The 19,010-nt window shown below is 44.8% G+C and overlaps 1 protein-coding gene across 4 annotated transcripts in view; it reads left to right on the forward strand.

Annotated features, from left to right (window-relative positions):
• The window catches only part of frmd4a (FERM domain containing 4A), a 359,939-nt gene extending 341,499 nt beyond the window's left edge, over positions 1 to 18,440 (forward strand). For all 4 annotated transcript variants that reach the window (XM_059987419.1, XM_059987418.1, XM_059987420.1 and 1 more), the window contains 2 exons: positions 11,477 to 11,573; positions 16,310 to 18,440. In XM_059987419.1, the coding sequence (XP_059843402.1) occupies positions 11,477 to 11,573; positions 16,310 to 16,412 (200 nt within the window). In that variant the 3' untranslated portion in view covers positions 16,413 to 18,440. The remainder of the gene's footprint in view (positions 1 to 11,476; positions 11,574 to 16,309) is intronic.
• Positions 18,441 to 19,010: the final 570 nt, after the last annotated feature.

Genomic DNA, 19,010 nt, shown 5'->3' on the forward strand with positions numbered 1-19,010 from the left:
AACTCAAGCCACTGGCGCTGTAAAAGTGTTGTGCTAACTGCTACACTACCTTGCCGCCCTAATAATAGGTGGATTTGGATTAGAGAGGAGATGAGAAATTTGTTTTCCAGTCTGAGAGAGGAGGGAATCAATCTCACTAAGGCCGATACCCTAACCACTTTTAAGGGCACAGTAGCATCGTAGTTAGATTACTGGTCTCAACCTTTGATACACTGACAAGAGATCATGTCCCACAGTAGCAACAGGGGAATTTAAATTGAAGGAATTAATTAAATTTGGAACTTTAAAAAGAAATTCAGTAACTGTGAAGCTGAAGATTATTGTGAGATTGTCAGAATCAGAGGCCATGCTTTCTTCTCACTACTGCCACTAGGAAGAAGGTGCAAGAGCCTTAGGTCCCACGCCACCATCTTCAGGAGCAATTATTACCCCTCAACCAGCAGGCTCTCGAACTGGCATGGATAACTTCACTCACCCCAACCCTGAACTGATTCCACAAGCTGCAGGCTCACTTTCAAGGACTCTACAACTCATGTTCTCAGTATCATTTATTCATTTGTTATTTTTGCGGTTTGTATACTTTTGCACATTGGTTTGTTAGTCGTTGTGTGTAGGTTTTCATTGATTCTATAGTATTTCTTTGTTCTATTGTGAATGCCTGCAAGGAAACAAATCTCAGGGTAGTGTATGTACTTTGAACTTTGAAACCTGTTTGGTGGCTCTAATGGTGTTTGGAGATGCAGTTGAGTTTATATGTGACTCTGGACCAGCCTCTGTAGGTGGTTTTAACCAACTCTTCAGTTCAGGAGTATTAGGGATGGGCAATAAATGCTGGCATTATCTAGAACACCCCATCATTTAAAAAGAAGTGCCTGCACAGTGATTAGTGTAATGCTTACAACAGCTGTAAGTTCAGGGTCAGTTCCCACTGCTTCCCTTAAGGAGTCTGCTTGTTCTCCCTGTGACCATGTAGATTTCCTCCAGGTGCTCCAGTCCCTTCCCACATTCCAAAAATGTACATGTAACTCTCGCTTTGCCTAGTGGAATGATCGCGGGGTGATAACCCCCTACCCAGCCAAACCTTAGAACTCTCATTTGGGTAGGTGCTGTGCGATGTGTCCCGTTTCAAATAAGTACCCCGAAATAACAAGCAGTACACAATATGCGATTAAACAATTAAAATTTTATGACTCTTAACTTGGACTATGGGATTAATAGAGAACAAAATATAAAATAAAAGGTGCCAAGAATTTATTTAATCAGTTCATGCACAATTCGGCAATTCGTTGGAGCTCACGGTTTTCCTTCACTGATCCTCCTTCAACCCCCCACTGGGTCCTGAGGCCCCCCCCCCCACCCCGCTCGGAGTCTGCTCCATCGGCCAGCCTACAGCATTTCTTCATGCACGTCTCCTCTCTTCAACCCCAGCGTGCCTTCTGGCCAAAGCCCACCAAAATCAACAGCTTTCAGACCCCAAGGAAGAATAACATGTCTCCCGTTGGTTAGCAACTGAATTCCAAAGTCCTGTTATCACTAGTTATAACCCAAACATGCTGCTGCAGAGAACCCATTACCTCAGCAGTTTACATTACCGAGAGCCATTTTATTAACCTTAGCAGTTAGCATGAAAGAGAAACCCTTACATACAGGTTAGGGTTAGTGAGTTGTGGACATGCTATGTTGGCACCCGAAGCATGGTAACACTTGCACAATATTCGCTGATTTGTTTTGACACAAATTGCATATTTCACAGTATTCAGTGACAAATAAAGTCTCAGAATGAGCACTGCCTGAAGAGGGATTAGATTAGATCAGATCAGTTTATTTTTATTTTTAACATGTACATTGAAATATCGAAACGTACAGTGAAATCATCATTTACATCCATGACCAACACAGTCCAAGTATGTGCTGAGGGCAGCCTGCAAATACCACCACATTCTCTCACCAACATAGCATTTACTAAACCTAACCTATGCATCTTTGACATGTCTGAGAAAATCAGAGCACCAGGAAATCCATGCGGTCAAGGGGAGAACATACAAACTCCGTAAGATAACTCTGTAACTCCAGAATTAGGCCTTTCAGCCCATTGAGTTGTTCAGTCATGGCTGATTTATCACCCTCCCCAACTCCATTCTCCTTTGACACCATTACTAATCCAGCACTCATGCTACAAAAATACCCAATGACTTGGCTTCCACAGCTATCTCTACAATGAATTCCATGGATTCACCACCTTCTAGCTGAAGAAATTCCTCCTCATCTCTAAGTGGGTAGACATATCCTGAGACTATGCCCTCTGGTCCTAGACTGTATGGGAAGCATCCTCTGCACGTCCTCTATCCTTTCAGTATTCGGAAGGTTTCGATGAGATCCCCCTCATTCTTCTAAAACTCGTGAGTTGGAGGGTAGAATGCACTGAGATTTATGAGATATTTCCTTAAATGCTGGACAATACTGACCAAGCACGTTATCCTTTCGTCTGGTTTTCCCAGACTGCTTCTACACACTTGAGAGAAGAAAGAGTGGACAGCACAGGCAACTGGAATATCCCCAGATCAGATGCAGTAAAACTGAGACAGGTCAAAGGTCAGCCTAAATGTAATTGGAATTTCTCTTGGCTTCATTTTGAAGAAAATACCACATGATCCTGTAACTCACTTCCCCCTCTTCCTGTACTTCCAAGTACCTTATCCTCCAAGTTTACAACATTTCCTGCACTAAGTGATTTACTGTCAACAGAAGATAAAAATCTCCGACGTTTCTTCTGAAGCCCCCCACCTTTCTCAGAATGTAGTGTAAAAAAGCTCCAAATGATCTGGATAATGCAAACTGTTACATTTTCGATTCCATGCTCTACTGTGGGGTGACACAGCTGCGCAACGGTTAGCATAACACAGTTACAGCGCCAGCAACCAGGGTTCAATTCCCACTGCTATCTGTGAGGAGTTTGTACCTTCTTCCCTGTGGTCGCCTGGGTTTCCCCTGGGTGCTCCAGTATCCTCCCACAGTCCATAAGGCGTGCCAGTTCGTAGATTAATTGGCTGATGTAAATTGTCCCAAGTGTGTGGGTGAGGGGATGAATCTTGCAGTTATTGATGGGATATGGGGCAGAATAAAATGTGAATGTGGATTCTGGCATTGACCTGATGGACTGAAGGGCCTTTTCCTGTTTGACATCAAAGTCAAAGTAAAATTTGTTATTAAAATATGTAGATGTGTAAAATAAAATCCACTTTCTTGCAGGCATCTGTTTAATATTTATTTAGCGATACAGCACAGAATAGGCCCTTCCAGCCACACTGTCCAGCAACCCCTGACAACTGCAATTTAACCCTAACTTAGTCATGGGACAATTTACAACGATCAATTAACTTACCCAGTAGGTCTTTGGACTGTGGGAGGAAACCGGAGGACCTGGGGGAAACCCACACGTTCCACAGGAGGACATATAGAATCCTCACAGATGACACTGGGATTGAACTCCAAACTCTGACATCCTGAGCTAACTGCTATGCCACCGTGGCGCAGGAAAATGAAAACAATGCAATAGAATTTGTGAAAAATCTGTACATTATCTAAACATTCCCTCTATCTTTATATTATAGCTGCACAGACCAACCACTGCTCTGAGCTCGTTACATGTCCTTAAAACTGTGCGGCAACAAAGGCTATGTGCGAGGGAGCATTTGAGTCACTGCGCAGCCACACACTCGCACAGCTTAGATGGAACAGTAATGAAGAAAGACTGACAATTAACTAGTAGGCAAATGAAGACAAACATACATGTGCAAATTAAAAAAAACATTCATGACTGATCAAGAATTAAATATCTGAAGTGTTCCCTCCGTCAGCTTTAGACATCGGTACATCTTTACATGCGCAGTGGGATCGGGTGGGCCTTGGCTATTGAGCGGATATTTGGAAGACCACATCGTTCACTTTCTAACCAGCTGTCCAGAGTTGGAGCTTGCTACCACACTTCCCTTCTGTGGTCTATGTGACTCCTATCACCCACGGGTCTCGTGGGTCAGACTGTAACCTCAAGTGTCACATCCTGAGTCCTAGTCCCAAGCCAACCTGAACACCTCTGTCCTCATTCTCCTCCTCCTGAACTCTCAAGGTCCCTGAAAGTGATTCAGATCTTTAAAAGACTTTTACCATGCCGCAGTTGCGTAGCAATTAGCACAACACTATTACAGTTCGGGGCATTGGAGATGGAAGTTCAGTTCTGGTGTCCTCTGTAAGGAGTTTCTATGTCCCTCACCATGACCAAGTAGGTTTCCTCTGGGTGTTCCTGTTTCCTCCCACAGATCAAAGGTGTACCAGCTGGACCAGTTAACAGGTGTATGTTAACTGGGCTTGTGATTAGGCTAGGATTAAATAGGTGGGTTGCTGGGTGGTGAGATTCATTCAAATAAATATTAATAAAAGTTATTGCAAAATGTCTATTATTGCAAAAGAACTATACATTTATGGAAACATTTAAAGAATTAGTTAATGTTAGATAATTAAAGCATTAATGTACAGAGAACTACTAAAGATATAACACTGTATTAAATTTAGCAGGTTAATGCAGCCGGGTATCTAACAAATGGGGTAGTGATAGATAGGGTTGACACATAGGTGAGGGGCCAGATGCAAAGAGTATACACGTCGCTCGGGTCAGTATCTTTCCTAATATCTCTAGGTTCAGTGGTTACATAGTAACACAGTACAGAAACAGGCCCTTTAGATGAATGTGTCCGTATCTGAGCAAGTCCCACTTGCCCACATTTGACTCTCGTCCTTCTAACCTTTTCCATCTAAGTGTTGTCCAGATATTGCAATTGTATCCACCTCTACCACTTCCTCTGGCAACTCAATCCAGATACCAACCATCCTTTGTGTCATAAAAGTTGCCCCTCAAGTCCCCTTTAAAACTTCCTCTTCTCATCTTAAATCTCTGTGCTCTAGGCAATGTGGTGGTGTAGCAGTTAGCTTTACACTTGACAGTGCCAGCGATTGGGGTTCAGCTCCCACCACCACCTGTACGGAGTTTGTAGGTTCCTCCCAGTGACCGCGCAGGTTTCCACCCACAGTCCAAAGGTGTACAGGTTAGGATTAGTAAGCTGTGGGCATGCTACATTGGCGCTGAAAGTACGATGACACCTGTGGGCTGCCCTAGCAGATCCTTGGACTGTGTTGGATGTTGATACAGATGATGCATTTCACTGTTTGGATGTATGTGTGACAAATAAAGTTAATCTTTCATCTTTAATGTTTTAGACTCCTCTACCCTGGGAAAGCAACTGTGACCTTATCTGTCCACCTTATCTATTTCCCTCATTTAATTGGAGTTGTTTGTTTCTTTATTTAGTGATACAGTGCAAAACAAGCCCTTCTGACCCAGCAAACTGCGCCATCCAGAAACCTGCCAGTTTAACCCTAGCCTGAATCACTGGACGATTTAAAATGACCGATTAACTTAGTAAACCGTACATCTTTGGAATGTGGGAGGAAACCGGAACACCCGGAGGAAACCCACGCACTCACATAGAGGAGCATGCAATCTCCTGACAGACAACTCTGGAATTGAACTCTGAACTCCAGAACGTCCCAAGCTGTAATAGCACCGTGCTACAGTGGCCCCAAAACCTCTATAGAGTCACCCTCTATAACAGGGGCTCCCAACCTGTGGTCAACAGACCCCTCACTTAATGGTATTGGCCTGTGGCACAAAAAAAGGCTAGGAAGCCCTCTTCTATAAGGTCCCCTCCCTCGGCCTCTTCCACTCCAGGGAAAACAGTCCCAGTCTCTCCTAGCATCTCCTTGTAATCACAGCCCTCCAGTCCTGGCAATATCCTTGCAAATATTTTTTGGTCAGCTTGGGGTCAGTGGGACGTTGCATGCAGCCAGTGTGGAACTCCAGTGCATTCCATGCTTCTTGTCGGAAGTGTGAGCAAAAGACGTAATCCAGAGCCCGCAGTCACTTGCATTTCCTGTGTACTGTCAGAGAATTCATACACTAGCTGCTGTGCTTTTCCTCTACAGGGTTCTTGCTGGTATAAAAGGCTATTAGCTGATGCTTATAAAATGTATTTAAAGATGAGGATTAGCTTTATTTGTTATGCGTAAAGAGAAACATGCTGTGAGATGTATTGTTTGCGTCAACAACCAGCCTCAGAATGGATGTATGTTCCTTTAGAGCGGAGATGAGGAGGAATTTCTATCGTTGGGAGATGGGGGATCTGTGGAGTTCATTGCCACAGAGGGCTGTGGAGGGCAGGTCATTGGGTGTGTTTAAGGCAGAGCTTTGTAAGTTTTTGATAGGTAAAGGGAAAGACAGGAGGAGGAGAGTTTTGGGCGGTGGGGAGAGCGCTGAAAGATAATCAGCCATGATTAAATAACAGACAGACACAATGGAGCCATGATCTAATTCTGCTCCTTTATCTTACGGTCTTATGATCTCATCCTCAATGTGGGTTGATTGGTTAATTGGGAGCCACAGTATCATAGTAGTTAGCGTGAGGCTATTACAGCCCGGTGCGTCAGAGTTCAGATTCCAGTCCAGTGTCCTCTATAAGAAGTTTATACATCCTCCCTGTGGAATGTGTGGGTTTCCTCCGGGTGCTCCAGTTTCCTCCAACAGTCCAAAGACCTACCAGGTAGGTTCATTGGTCATTGTAAGCTGTCCCGTGATTGGGTTAGGGTTAAATCGGGGTTGTCAGGGGATGCTCAGCAGTACAACTTGAAGGGCCGGAAAGGCCTAATCTGCACTGTATCACTAAAATAAAATAAATAAATTGCTGCCATGTGTAGGTGTGAGGTAGAATCCATCAGGGGAGTTGCTGGGAATGTGGGAAGAACAAAATGGGATTAAAGTAAATGGGTGGTTCTCGTTCTGCACAGACTCGGTGGATTGAAGGGCCTCTTTCTTTGCATGAGGGAGATATGTAAGCAAATGTAAACGGGGTAGATTTTAAGAGTATTATAAGTTAGGCCAATCGGCCCATCGAGTCTGTTCTGTCATTCCATCATGACTGATTTATTATCCCTCTAAAACCCCATTCTCCTGCCTTCTCCCCGTAATCTTTGATTCTCTGATTAATCAAGAATCTATCAAACTCTGCGTCAAATATACCCAATGACTTAACCGCCACAGCCATCTGTGGCATTGAGTTCCACAGATTCACCACCATCTGGCCAAAGAAATTACTCCTCATCTCTGTTCTAAAGAGGTGTCTTTCTATTCTGAGGCTGTGTTCTCTGGTCCTAGATTCCCCCACTGTAGGAAATGTCCTCTCCTTGTCCTCTCTTGCCTTGGCTTTTCAAAATTTGATAGGTTTTAATGAGATCCGCCCCCCCCCCCCCAATAGTACAAGCCCAGAGTCATCAGCCAACCCTCCAAATGTGTTAGCCCTTTCATTCTCGGGATCATTCTTCTGAACATCCTCTGGACCTTCTCCAATTCCAGCAAGTCCTTTCTTAGATAAGAGGCCCAAAACTTGAAGTGGGATCTGACCAATGCCTTATAAAGCCTCAGCATTAAAGTACTGTGTAATAGTCTTAGGCACCCCAGGTTTTTTATATAAATTTTGTTTGAGATGTTTATTTTCTGCATTAGTATGTCAGTAGAAAAGAGTAAATTTTAGATTTCCAAACATTAATTTTCCAAAAAGTTTAATGTTACAGAGAAACGTTTGTATTAAAGAAAGTGACATATTAAGTAATAGACCACTTTGCCAACAAAAACTTGATTTCTTAGCAGGCATATGGTCCAGTGCATGATTAAACAAAGATTACAAACATGATGCTAATGATCAGTGATATAATAAGTTGAATGAACTAAACAGAAACAGGTGTAGAAGGAATCAAACCGGGCAAAGGACAACCAAACTAAAAGGTGACAGTGAGGTGGATGTGACAGTTTAGCTTCAAATCATCAATTTTTACACCAAGAGTGAGCATACCAACAAGATACAAGGTGGTCATCATGCATCAGCAAGATTTCTCCCAAGCAGAAATTTCATGGCAGACAGGAGTTTCAAGATGTGCTGTCCAAGCTCTTCTGAAGTAGCACAAAGAAACGGGCAAGGCTGAGGACCGAACAGAGTGGTCGGCCACAGAGGCTGCGTGCAGCAGATGAGATAAACTGATGTCCCTTCGAAATCAGAAGAAATCCATCACTGCTATCAACACTGAACTCACAGAAACCACTGGAACTTAAGTACCTCCCTCTAAAGTCCGGAGAAATCTTGTCACAAATAGTCTTCATTGAATTTTCTCCTAGATTAGAAAATAGTGTATGCCTTTATTCCTTTTACCAATGTGCAGATCCATCTAACCTGGGGCAGTTTGCAATAGTTCAGAGATAAGAGGTGAGAAGAAAATTGCACTGGAAACAGAATCCTCAAACTGTGATAAATTATGATTTGTTCAGTGTGTAATTCTGGAACAGAACTTCAGAACGAATAACAGAAGGAAAGAGTCAAAGACATTTGGGGTCCATTTGAACAAAAATGTACAATTCATGAAATTGACAGGGTAGTGAAGAAAGCTTTTGGCACGCTGGCCTTTGTAAGTCAAAGCACTGAGTATATGGTGTGGTTAGAGTGTTAGAGAATTATCGAACCGCATTTGGACCATAGCCCATTGTAGCCCTCCCATCCATGTACTTATCCAAACTTTTCTCCAATGTTACAACCCAACCTGCATCCACCACTTCTGCTGGCAGCTCCTTCCAGGATGTTTGTAAGGACGCCGACGAGGCCGCTCTTAAAGTTTTATTAAGCACGAATGAGTCCTGAGAAAAAATTACAATGATGTTGCCAAAACTCGAGGGACTGAGTTAAAGGGAGATGTTGGATAGGGTAGGACATTATCCGCCTGGAGCGTAGGGGCCTGAGATGTGATCTTATAGAGGTGTGTAAAGCCATCAGGGGTGAATGCACATAGGCTTTTTCCCAGCTTTGGGGAATCATGAACCAGAGGGCATACTGTAGGTTTAAGGTGAGAGGGGAGCGATTTAATAGGAAGTAGAGGGGCAACTTGTTATATATAGATGGTGGTGTGCATATAGAACAAGCTGCCAAAGGAAGTGATTGAGGCAGGTACAATAATGACAAAAGGACAGTTGGACATTCATTCATTCATTCATTCATCCATCCATTTATTTATTGATTGATTGAGATCCAGCGCAGAATAGGCCTTTCCAACCCTTCGAGCCACACTGCCCATAACCCCCTATTTAACCCTAGCCTAACCCACAGGACAATTTACAATGACCAATTAACCTACCAACCAGTACCTCTTTGGACTGTGGGAGGAAACCGGAACACCCTGAAGAAACCCACACGATCGCAGGGAGACAGCTGTAGGAATGGATAGGAAGGGTTTAGAGGGATTTGGGCCAAATGGGATTAGATGGGGTATCTGAGTTGGCACAGACCGGTTGGGCCGAAAGGCCTGTGTCCGAGCAGTATATCTGACTGTGGCAGTTTTCAGCCCGCACCATTGAGAGATTTGTGCAAATATTATTTTGGGACTAATTGTGCTGTATTGTAACTATATGTGGTGTATGTGACTAATGTGTTTTGCACCTTGGCCCAAGAGGAACAGTGTTTCGTTTAGCTGTATACGTGTGTATGGTTGAGTGACAATCAACGTGACCTTGAACTATGACACAAAATGGGAGAGAGTGTAAGTTTTCAGTAGCAGAAGTGATGCATGTTCCTGACAGGACAGTTCAGAGGCAGGGACACCCAGTGTGTCCACAAGTAGCCAAGTGGTTAAGGCTTTGGGCTGGCAATCTGAAGGTCATTAGTTCGAGCCTCAGCTGAGGCAGTGTGTGTGTCCTTGAACAAGGCATTTAACCAGACACTGCTCCTGCACATATATAGGCCAGTGGTGGCAGCTGGTGCAGTATGGACAAGACAAGACAATACAGAACCATATCATCACTCGCATATGTCATGAAATTTGTTTTTTTCCCGTTTGTTGCAAGACTGCAGAGGAAATTAGTGGACTTCTGGGGCAACAGGAAACACTGGGTCTCTGCAGCGGTCTTGAGTCTCCCAGTGGGAGAGGGCGGACAGTCGCTGGTGTGCATCCGAACGCAGCTGGCGGCTCTCTGCCTCAGGACTCTGCAGAGATTCCTGTACGCTGAGCACCCTTCCAGGTGGCACATGTTGGCGACTTACTTCCTCCGGAGGGGCTGCTGTCTTCATGACGACATGCGGCTACCACCGGCGGGTGTCAGCCGTACTGCTTTGCGGAGTCTGCCCGGCTTCTATCAGGACCTACTGAGAGTCTGGAACATGGTCGCCTCAGGCCGGGAATCCCCTCCTCAGGCGGAGGGCGGGGTCCTGGCCGACCCTTGCCCTACCTCAGTGGCTGTCGGTGCGGCTCAGTTGTGTGGACCGACTCAGGCCGAGCTGCTGATCGGGCCAGACCCCGCAATCTTCTCCGGGAGCCATGTCCACACAACTTGAGCAGTCTCTCATCGATACCCACAGTCCCATTCAGGGATGCAAGTAGGAGGTATCTGTAAGGGCTGCTACTCCACATCCTCCACTTCCTTGCCCTTGTACACCGTCCCGACACGCCATGGCGGTCGGTCCTTCCACCCAGAGGTGAGGAGGGTCCCCACTGGAAGTCCCTTTATGCCGGGGTTCTTCCCATGCACCTGGGGGATCTCGGCTGGAGGGTACTGCATAGGGCAGTGCCCTGCAATAAGTTTTTCAGTTTGTACATGGACTTCCCACCGGCATGCCACTTCTGCGGGCTGGAGGAGACCGTGTACCACATGTACATGGAGTGTGTGAGGCTGCAGCCTCTTTTTGCATATTTGCGTGGGCTGCTTCTCGCCTTCTGGCTGCTTTTTAGTCCCACCCTGTTTATATATGGTCATCCAGTAAGGAAGGGGGCATGGAGGGATGAGGATGTCCTAGTCAACTTGCTCCTGGGGCTGGCAAAATCCGCCACCCGTGGGTCTTGGAAACAGGTGGCGGGAGGATCTCCCCGGGCAGACTGCCTGACAATGTTTAGGGGGTATGTTCGTGCCCGGGTAACTATTGAAAAAGAACACGCGCAGTCCACAGCGGCCTTGGAGGAGTTTCGAGACCGTTGGGCTCCGCGGGGTGTGAATGCCATCGTGAATAGGGATGGCAACATTCTGGTGTAATGTCTATTGTCTATTTGTAGTGCAGTAATTGTGTTTGCCACTGTTTTGTATATATTGTATAGCACCGATAATTATAACAAAGGATTTTGTAATAAAAAAAAAGTGTGACCAGCAGGATGCAGCCTTGCTACAAACAATGGTATTGACATTACTGCAGAATGGTTTATACTTTCCATTGTGAGTATAATGCTGAATCGAATGCCTTAATCCTAAATCTAACCCGTGAGTCAAGCTTTGTCAGAGGTTTTGTATTGTCTGCGGGGATCTCTGTCAGACCGTTAATCGTGTTTTCTTTTCCCTCCCGGACAGCTTCACCTCGCAGTCAAAGGAGCACAACGCAGCCTGCTGAATTGGCCGTGACTTCCCCGTCAAGCAGTCCTCACCACATCGTGTCCTGGCAGAGTGGGTGAGTCTCACTGTCCGCCAACAAAGCCCACTGTCATCCTACAGCTTTTACTCACAACTGTCCTTCACCTATCATTATCGCTTCAAAGCCCTTTTGCCAAACTTCAGTCTCCATTGTTAATTAATTCGAGGATAGGACCCTACAGGGGACAATATCTGTGCGGTAACCATGCTCTCTGGGGAGCCTACCTAAGTTTCAATAGCTACCATCAAGGATCAGGGTTACATATGTTTTCCTTATATTTATTTAAATAGAACGTAGAATATTCCAGCACAGTACAGGTTCTTTGGCCCATGATATTGTGCTGACCTTTTATCATACTCCAAGATCAGTCTAACCCTTCCCTTCCATATTGCCCTCCATTTTCCTTTCATCCTTGTGCCTATTTAAGAGATTCCTAGATGTCCCTAATCTATCTTCCTCTAACACCAGCCCGGAAGTACATTCCACGACCCACGACTCTCTGTGTAAAATGCTATCTCCCCTTATACTTTTCTCCATTCCACTTAAATGGCTGTCCCCTGGTGTTGGCCATTGCTGCCCTGGGAAAAGGAGCTGGCTGTCCACTCTGTCTATGCCTCTTATCATCTTATACACCAGTATCAAGTCACTTCTCATCCTCCTTCACTCCCAAGAAAAAAAAGCCCTAGCTGACTCAACCTTTCCTCATAGGACGGTGTCTCTAATCTAGTCATCATCCTGGTTTCCTCTGCACCCTCTCGAAAGATTCTACATCCTTCCTATAAATGAGTCAACCAGGACTGAACACAATACATTACCTCGCAGCTCTAGAATCGATTCCCCTGACTAATGAAGACCAACGCACTATACGCCTTTAAGCACTCTATCAACTTGTGCGGCAACTTTGAGGGATTTATGGGCATGGATCCCAAGATCCCTCTGTTCCTCCAGACTGCTAAGAGTCCTGCCATTAACCCTGTACTCTGCCTTCAGTTCGACCTTCCAAAGTGAATCACTTCACACTTTTCTGGATTGAACTCCTTCTGCCAGTTCTGCATGCTGTCAGCGTCCCATTGTACCCACAACCACGCTCTATCCACAACTCCATCAACAGTGAGGGTGGGTAACCCTTGTGCGTCCGTGTAACACATAAAGCTACGATAGCATAGCAGTTAGCACGACGGTATTACAGCTCGAGGTGTTGGAGTTCAGCGTTCAACCCCGGCATCCTCTGTAAAGAGTCTCTTTATATCCTCCCCTTGGAATACCTGGGTTCTCCCAGGGTCTATGGGTTTCATCCCACTGTCCAAAGACATACCGGGTAGGTTAATTGGTCATTGTAAATTTTCCCACGTTAGGGTTAGGGTTAAATCTGGGTTGTTGGAAGTTAACACGAGGAAATCTACAGATGCTGGAAATTCAAGCAACAACACACACAAAATGCTGGTGGAACACAGCAGGCCAGGCAGCATCTATAGAGAGAAGCACTGTCGACGTTTCGGGCCGAGACCCTTCGCCAGAACTCAAAGTCAAAGTACAAAAGTCCTGAGTCCCGATGAAGGGTCTTGGCCTGAAATGTTGACAGCACTATAGATGCTGCCTGGCCTGCTGCGTTCCACCAGCATTTTGTGTGTGTTGTTGGAAATAGACAATAGACAATAGGTGCAGAAGTAGACCATTCGGCCCTTCGAGCCTGCACCACCATTCTGAGATCATGACTGATGATGAAGTTGCTGGGCGGTGCAGATCTACTCCCCGCCTGCATCTCTAAATTTAAGAATTAAATTTTTTCTTAAAGTAATCTTCATGTTTATATCCAAGCAGATCATTCTATACATAAGCACATCGAGACGGTACAAAAGGAAACCAAACAGTGGACACGGGATTACAGTTACAGGGAAAGTGCAGTGCAGGCAAATAACTAAAAGTGCTGTGGCATTGACAAGCTAGATCGAGAGATCACAAGTTCATTTTGATTGCATGAGAGGTCTGTTCAATAGTCTGATACCAGTGGGATAGAAGCTGTCCTTGAGCCTGGTGGTTTGTGTTCTCAGATCTTTACTCATGGGCTTGAAACGTTATCTCAGCATCCATCCAGTCCTACCACCTCAGAATTGTATTTCTTGTATTAAGAATCCACCCCCAGCTGCTGTGTGTGTAGATTAAATCAACTCTTTCTTTGCTTATAAAAGGCTCTTGATTAGTAAGGCATCGGGGAAAAGGCAAGAGAATGAGGTTCAGAGGGATAGTAAGTCAGCCATGATGGAGCAGACTCAATGGGCCAAATTGCCCAATTCTGCTCTTATGTCTTATGGTCTAAAAACCTTTTGGTCAACTTGTGAATCTCCCCTGAAGGGAAATATATCCTTTAAGTGCGTAGTCCAAATCTGGTACAGTCTCATCAATACCATGATCTACTGTAGCAAGGGTTCCCTCCTCCTGTACCCCAGCGCTCCTGGAATAAATAGTTGGATTGAGAGTGTGAGTGATGGAATTGTTGTATCATCTTATATTTTGTAATCTTCCACTTTGGCTTCTGTGTTCTACCGTGCATGCAGCTTAAAACCCAAGCAGAATATGAAATGTCTGGCTGATGTAACACACAGTTTCATTAACGAACGAGTTCTTGGTCATTTCAACACTAAAAGGCATGTTTCGTACTAACCTTCTGACCTCAAGTTCTGACTAACCTTTTCCTCACTTTCTTCTTTTTCACTAATATTCAATCTTACCTGGTCCTCTTTCGCCTGCTATCCTATAGAGAAGCAACAGAAAACAGCCCACTTCACGATGAGCAGACTCTCTCGCCAGCTCACCAAAGCCCAGTAAAGTAGAGGTACAGTAAAGATGAGCCGTGTGGTACACGTCCCTCACTCTGCACAATCCGTTTCTGCGTACTTTGTGATGTACTGTGACGTTACTTCAGTAAACTCCTCCATAAAACCAGCCTCGAAGTTCGAGCTTAGAGGAATGAGGGGGATCTCATTGAAGCGTATTGAGTACTGAAAGGCCTGGGTGGAGTGGATTTGGAGATGGGGGTGTCCAGGGCCAGAGGGCACAGCCTCAGAATAGAAGTATGTCCCTTTAGAACAGAGATGAGAAGGAATTTCTTTAGCCAGAGGGTAGTGAATCTGTGGAATTATTTGCCACAGTTAGCTGTGGAGGCCAAGTCACTCGGTATTAAAGCAGAGGTTGATAGGTTCTTGATTAGTCAGATTATCCAAGGTTACAGGGAGAAGGCAGGAAAATGGAGTTCAGCTGACTCAATGGACTGAATAGCCTAATTCTGCTCCTATGTACAGTCTTAAAATGAAACCTCTGTGACGATAAAATTGTCGCTGCAGTGCGTGGTTTCATGTACACAAAACTACAAGGGGGTAGTTGAGGGAGACAGTAAGAATCGATTTGCTTTGGTGGGGGTGTCTAAAACAAGAGAAGAGAGGGAGGAGATTTGGAGATCTATGAGGGATGTTTATTTCCACTCACAGAGTTGTGTGGGAAGCTGTGTCTGCCTAAGGAGATGGTGAGGCTGAGAGACAGAAGTACCTGGACAAGCTAAGACGAGAAGGTGAATAGGAGCAGACTAGACTTTGAGACTGGTGCGAATGTTGTGGTCGGTATAGACACAGGCATGTGGCCGGTGCAGTACCGACCCTGTGACGGGTACAGGTGTTGTGAGGAGGGGACCCAGCAGGAGGTGATAGGTGAGGAGAGGAGGTAGGAGGCCAGAGTGAGAAATGGAAGGAGGAGGAGGAAAACAATGTTCATGTCATCAGGTTGGAGACTACTCAGACAGAAAATGAGGTGTTACCCCTCCACCCTCAGAGTGGCCTCATCATGGCAAAAGAGGAGGCCATGGACCGACATGTTGGAACAGGAATGGGGATAGAAATTAAAATAGTTGGCCACTGGGAAATTTTGGTTGGCAAAACGGTCCCCCAATTTATGTCAGGTGTCAGAGTTGTTCTGGGGAAAGGACACGGTCTCTAAAGTCGGGTCATAAAGCAGCCACTGAACAGGCTCAAGGGGCTGTATGATAAATAGGTTTATCGTTGTCACAGGTATTGAGGTACAGTGGAAAACCTTGTTTTGCATGTCATACATTTCAGATCATTATGCAGTGCATGAGGTAATACAAAATAAAACAGTAACAAAATGCAAAATAAAGTGTTGCAGTTAGAGAGAAAGTGCAGTGCAGGCAGACAGTAAGGTTCAAGGCCTTTAGAACGTAGATTGTGAGTCCAAGAGTCCATCTTAATCGTACTAGGGAACAGCTGAAGAATCTGATAACAGTGGGGTAGAAGCTTGTCCTTGGCCCAATGGGAGAGGGGAGAAGAGAGATTATCTGGGATGGGCAGTGTCTTTGATTATGCAGGATGCTTTTCTCGAGACAGCAAGAAGTGTAGACAGAGTCCATGGGAGGGGGGAGGCTGGTTTCTGTGATGTGTTGATTTGTGTCCACGACTCTCTGCAGTTTCTTGCGGTCGCGAGCAGAGCAGTTACCATACCAAGGCGTGATGGATCTGGATAACAACATTGAAAGGATACTCAGACAGTTACGTGGATAGGAAAGGTAGCTGGATATGTGTTGAAGGCAGGCAGTTAGGACTGGCTTAGATAGCATCTTGCTCAGCATGAACAAATTGGGCTGGAAGGCCTGTTTCCATGCTGTTTCACTCTATGACTAGTGAACTACAAGTTAGCAATGTGCTACTGTACATTTTGCTAAATGGCCGATGATGTGTTTGACTGACTGTGAGTTTCTCTTCCTTCAGGCCCTATCAGGACACTTGCTACATGGACAGGTCCCTCTATTCAGAATTAGCAGACGTCCAGTGGTATGGGAGCGATAGTGCTAAACCTGGAACTCTCGTCTGACCAATGACCTCAGCTCAAACTACAAGCGTCAAGTCCACCTGGTGACCATCTCACTGCCCTTTGTCACTGCCTTACTCTATGCACAGCTAGGGACCAGAAATCTCAGCTCCAAGCACACCCACAAAGGAAATTTCTAAACCAAGCTAAAGTGAATCCTCAGTAAAGTACCACAAACTGTGCTTTATTTTCCTCTCCCTCTTTCTCACCCCACTCTCCCCTCCACCCCTCCCCCTCTCACTTCCTCTTCCCCCAAACCCTCTCCCCTCTCTCACCCCACTCACTCGCTCTCTCTCCCCCTCCCCCCTCTCTCCCTCTCTTCTATTTCTCTCTCTATCTCCCCTCTTTCTTTCCTGTATTTTTCTCTCTTTCCCCATCGCTCTCTCTTTATCTCTATCTCTATCTCTCTCAGGTAACCACCTGGTCAAGAATAACAAAGGTTTTTTACAGTTGAAGTCAGATTGCAAATCCCACCCACCAGACCTCCCTTTGTAGAAGTCTGTGTGATTCCATTCCGATCTCTAGTGGGGAACAAATGCCAATAGCTTAGGAACAAGATACTTCAGAACTTAACCAAGCTTAATGTTTACTTGAATTTTACCAAAGACCAACTTTAAGCTAAAGAGAACAAGCTGGACAGATGTTGTCCATTGGTTACCGGTTAAGTAAACAAGCAGGCAAGCACGGAACAATGATTATGTTTGTCTGCGTATCCCAACTGGAAGGGGCTGAGCAGACGCAAATACAGGACCGGAGGTTTGATTCCTAGCACCTGTTTCACACTGGCATTGGAAGAGGAATTTGACCCCAGTACGTTGCCAATTTGTGCTTCACTGACAGGCCCTGCAAAATATCTGAAAAATGCATTGGTCATGTTAACGAGTGCCGGGGTGTAGGAAAAAAGCCTTTCCTCTCTTTACACAACATGGTTATGAAATGGAGACTGTATGATACGTCACTGATACACAGATTCAGTGTGAGATAAAGCACATGATTAATATAATCTGTATATTTTTGAGTTGGGAGAAAAATTGATATAAAATCAGTCCCTGGTTCAAGATGAAAATCATTTTACCAGTCACGCATTCTCTTCAAAGGCTTTAGCTGATTTAGTGGAAGAGACCTTGGAGAGTTATCAACCCTTGGAAGGCCTCACGAAATATTAAAAAAATATTTTCCCATGAAGTACTCATCAGAAGTAATTTAGTGACTATAAAGTTTGGCAGGCAGAGTGTGTGTGTGTGTGCTCACTCCAGATTTCTCAGCAAGGGGGCTGTTACAGACATAGAACTCCCTCTCTCTCTCTTCTGCGTTTCTGAATGGCGGAGGGTTTCCTGTTTGAGAGGAAGGTGAATTGAATATCAGTGCTGAGGCAGCACCACTGTGTGTGGTCCCGGAGCAAGGATAAATTGCTTCAGTAAACCAGACACCACCGTTTGTTTTCGGGAGACAGCTAAGAGGGATTTGCGTTCAGTTAAAGAGGCCAACATTCTCAGATGCCACCATGCATTTATCGTGGGGTGAATTTTTCTTTCTAATTCTCCGTTTCTGTTACCATTGTGGAAAATGTTAAAGTTCCAATATGTTTTATAAATCAGTATTAGTTTAGTTTGGCCATAGACAGTCACATTCAGGTGCTCACCCAACAGAACAGTTACCACTAGAATAGATGTAGGGTTTAAAATCTATAAATGTCAATAGTTTTATTACAAGTTTGTGTAAATTAAAGCAATGTAGTTAAAACAAATTCAGTAGATTGCGGCCTGAAACGACTGTAGATTCTAAAAGAGCATGTAAAATGTCTTTTTTTTTACCCCTCTTTTTGTTCAATTTTAATCAAAGAGGATTATGTATGGCGTAGAAAGTGCAGAATTATGAAATTCTGCTATTAATTTATTCTTTTTGTATTAAGAATTTGTATAGTACCTTTACATTTTACAGAAGTGTTGTCGAGAATTCCAAAATGAAGCATTTTCAAGATAATGAATTTGGTGGTTCTTGAAATTAACAAAATAAATTATTACTGTATGTTACAAAAGCCTGGCACTTGTTTTTGGGTTCAGATTCATTTGTTGATCACATGTACATTGAAATATTAAGTGAAGTGTACTGTTTGTGTCAACAATCAGCTCAGTGTGAGGAAGTGCTGGGGGCTGTCCACAAGTGTCAACACACTTCCAGCACAATCACACCAGGTGTGCAACTCACTAACTCTAACCTGTATGTCGCTGCGATATGGGAGGAAATCAGATCATCCGGAGGAATGTGGTCACGGGGAGATCATACAGACTCCTTATAGACAGCAGTGGGAATTGAACCCTGATTGATGGCGCTGTAAACATTGTTTTACAGGCCACATTACAGTCCTGAACACTGAAAAGTCCCAATGAAGGGGCTCAGCTGGAAACATTGACTGTTTGTTCCTCTCCATAGACGCTGCCTGGTATGGGGGTCAGCCCATAAGGGTCGCCGTACATTCTAGTGCTGACATAGCGTGCCCGCAATGTTCAGCAGAACAACACGACGTCAAAAAAAACCCTTTTGCTCCCTTCCCCCTTTTACATACACAGACAGGCCTCCTCTCGGCCCCGGCCTCCAGTG

The sequence above is a fragment of the Hypanus sabinus genome, chromosome 13 (genome assembly GCF_030144855.1).
Source record: "Hypanus sabinus isolate sHypSab1 chromosome 13, sHypSab1.hap1, whole genome shotgun sequence".
NCBI classification, from domain to species: domain Eukaryota; kingdom Metazoa; phylum Chordata; class Chondrichthyes; order Myliobatiformes; family Dasyatidae; genus Hypanus; species Hypanus sabinus.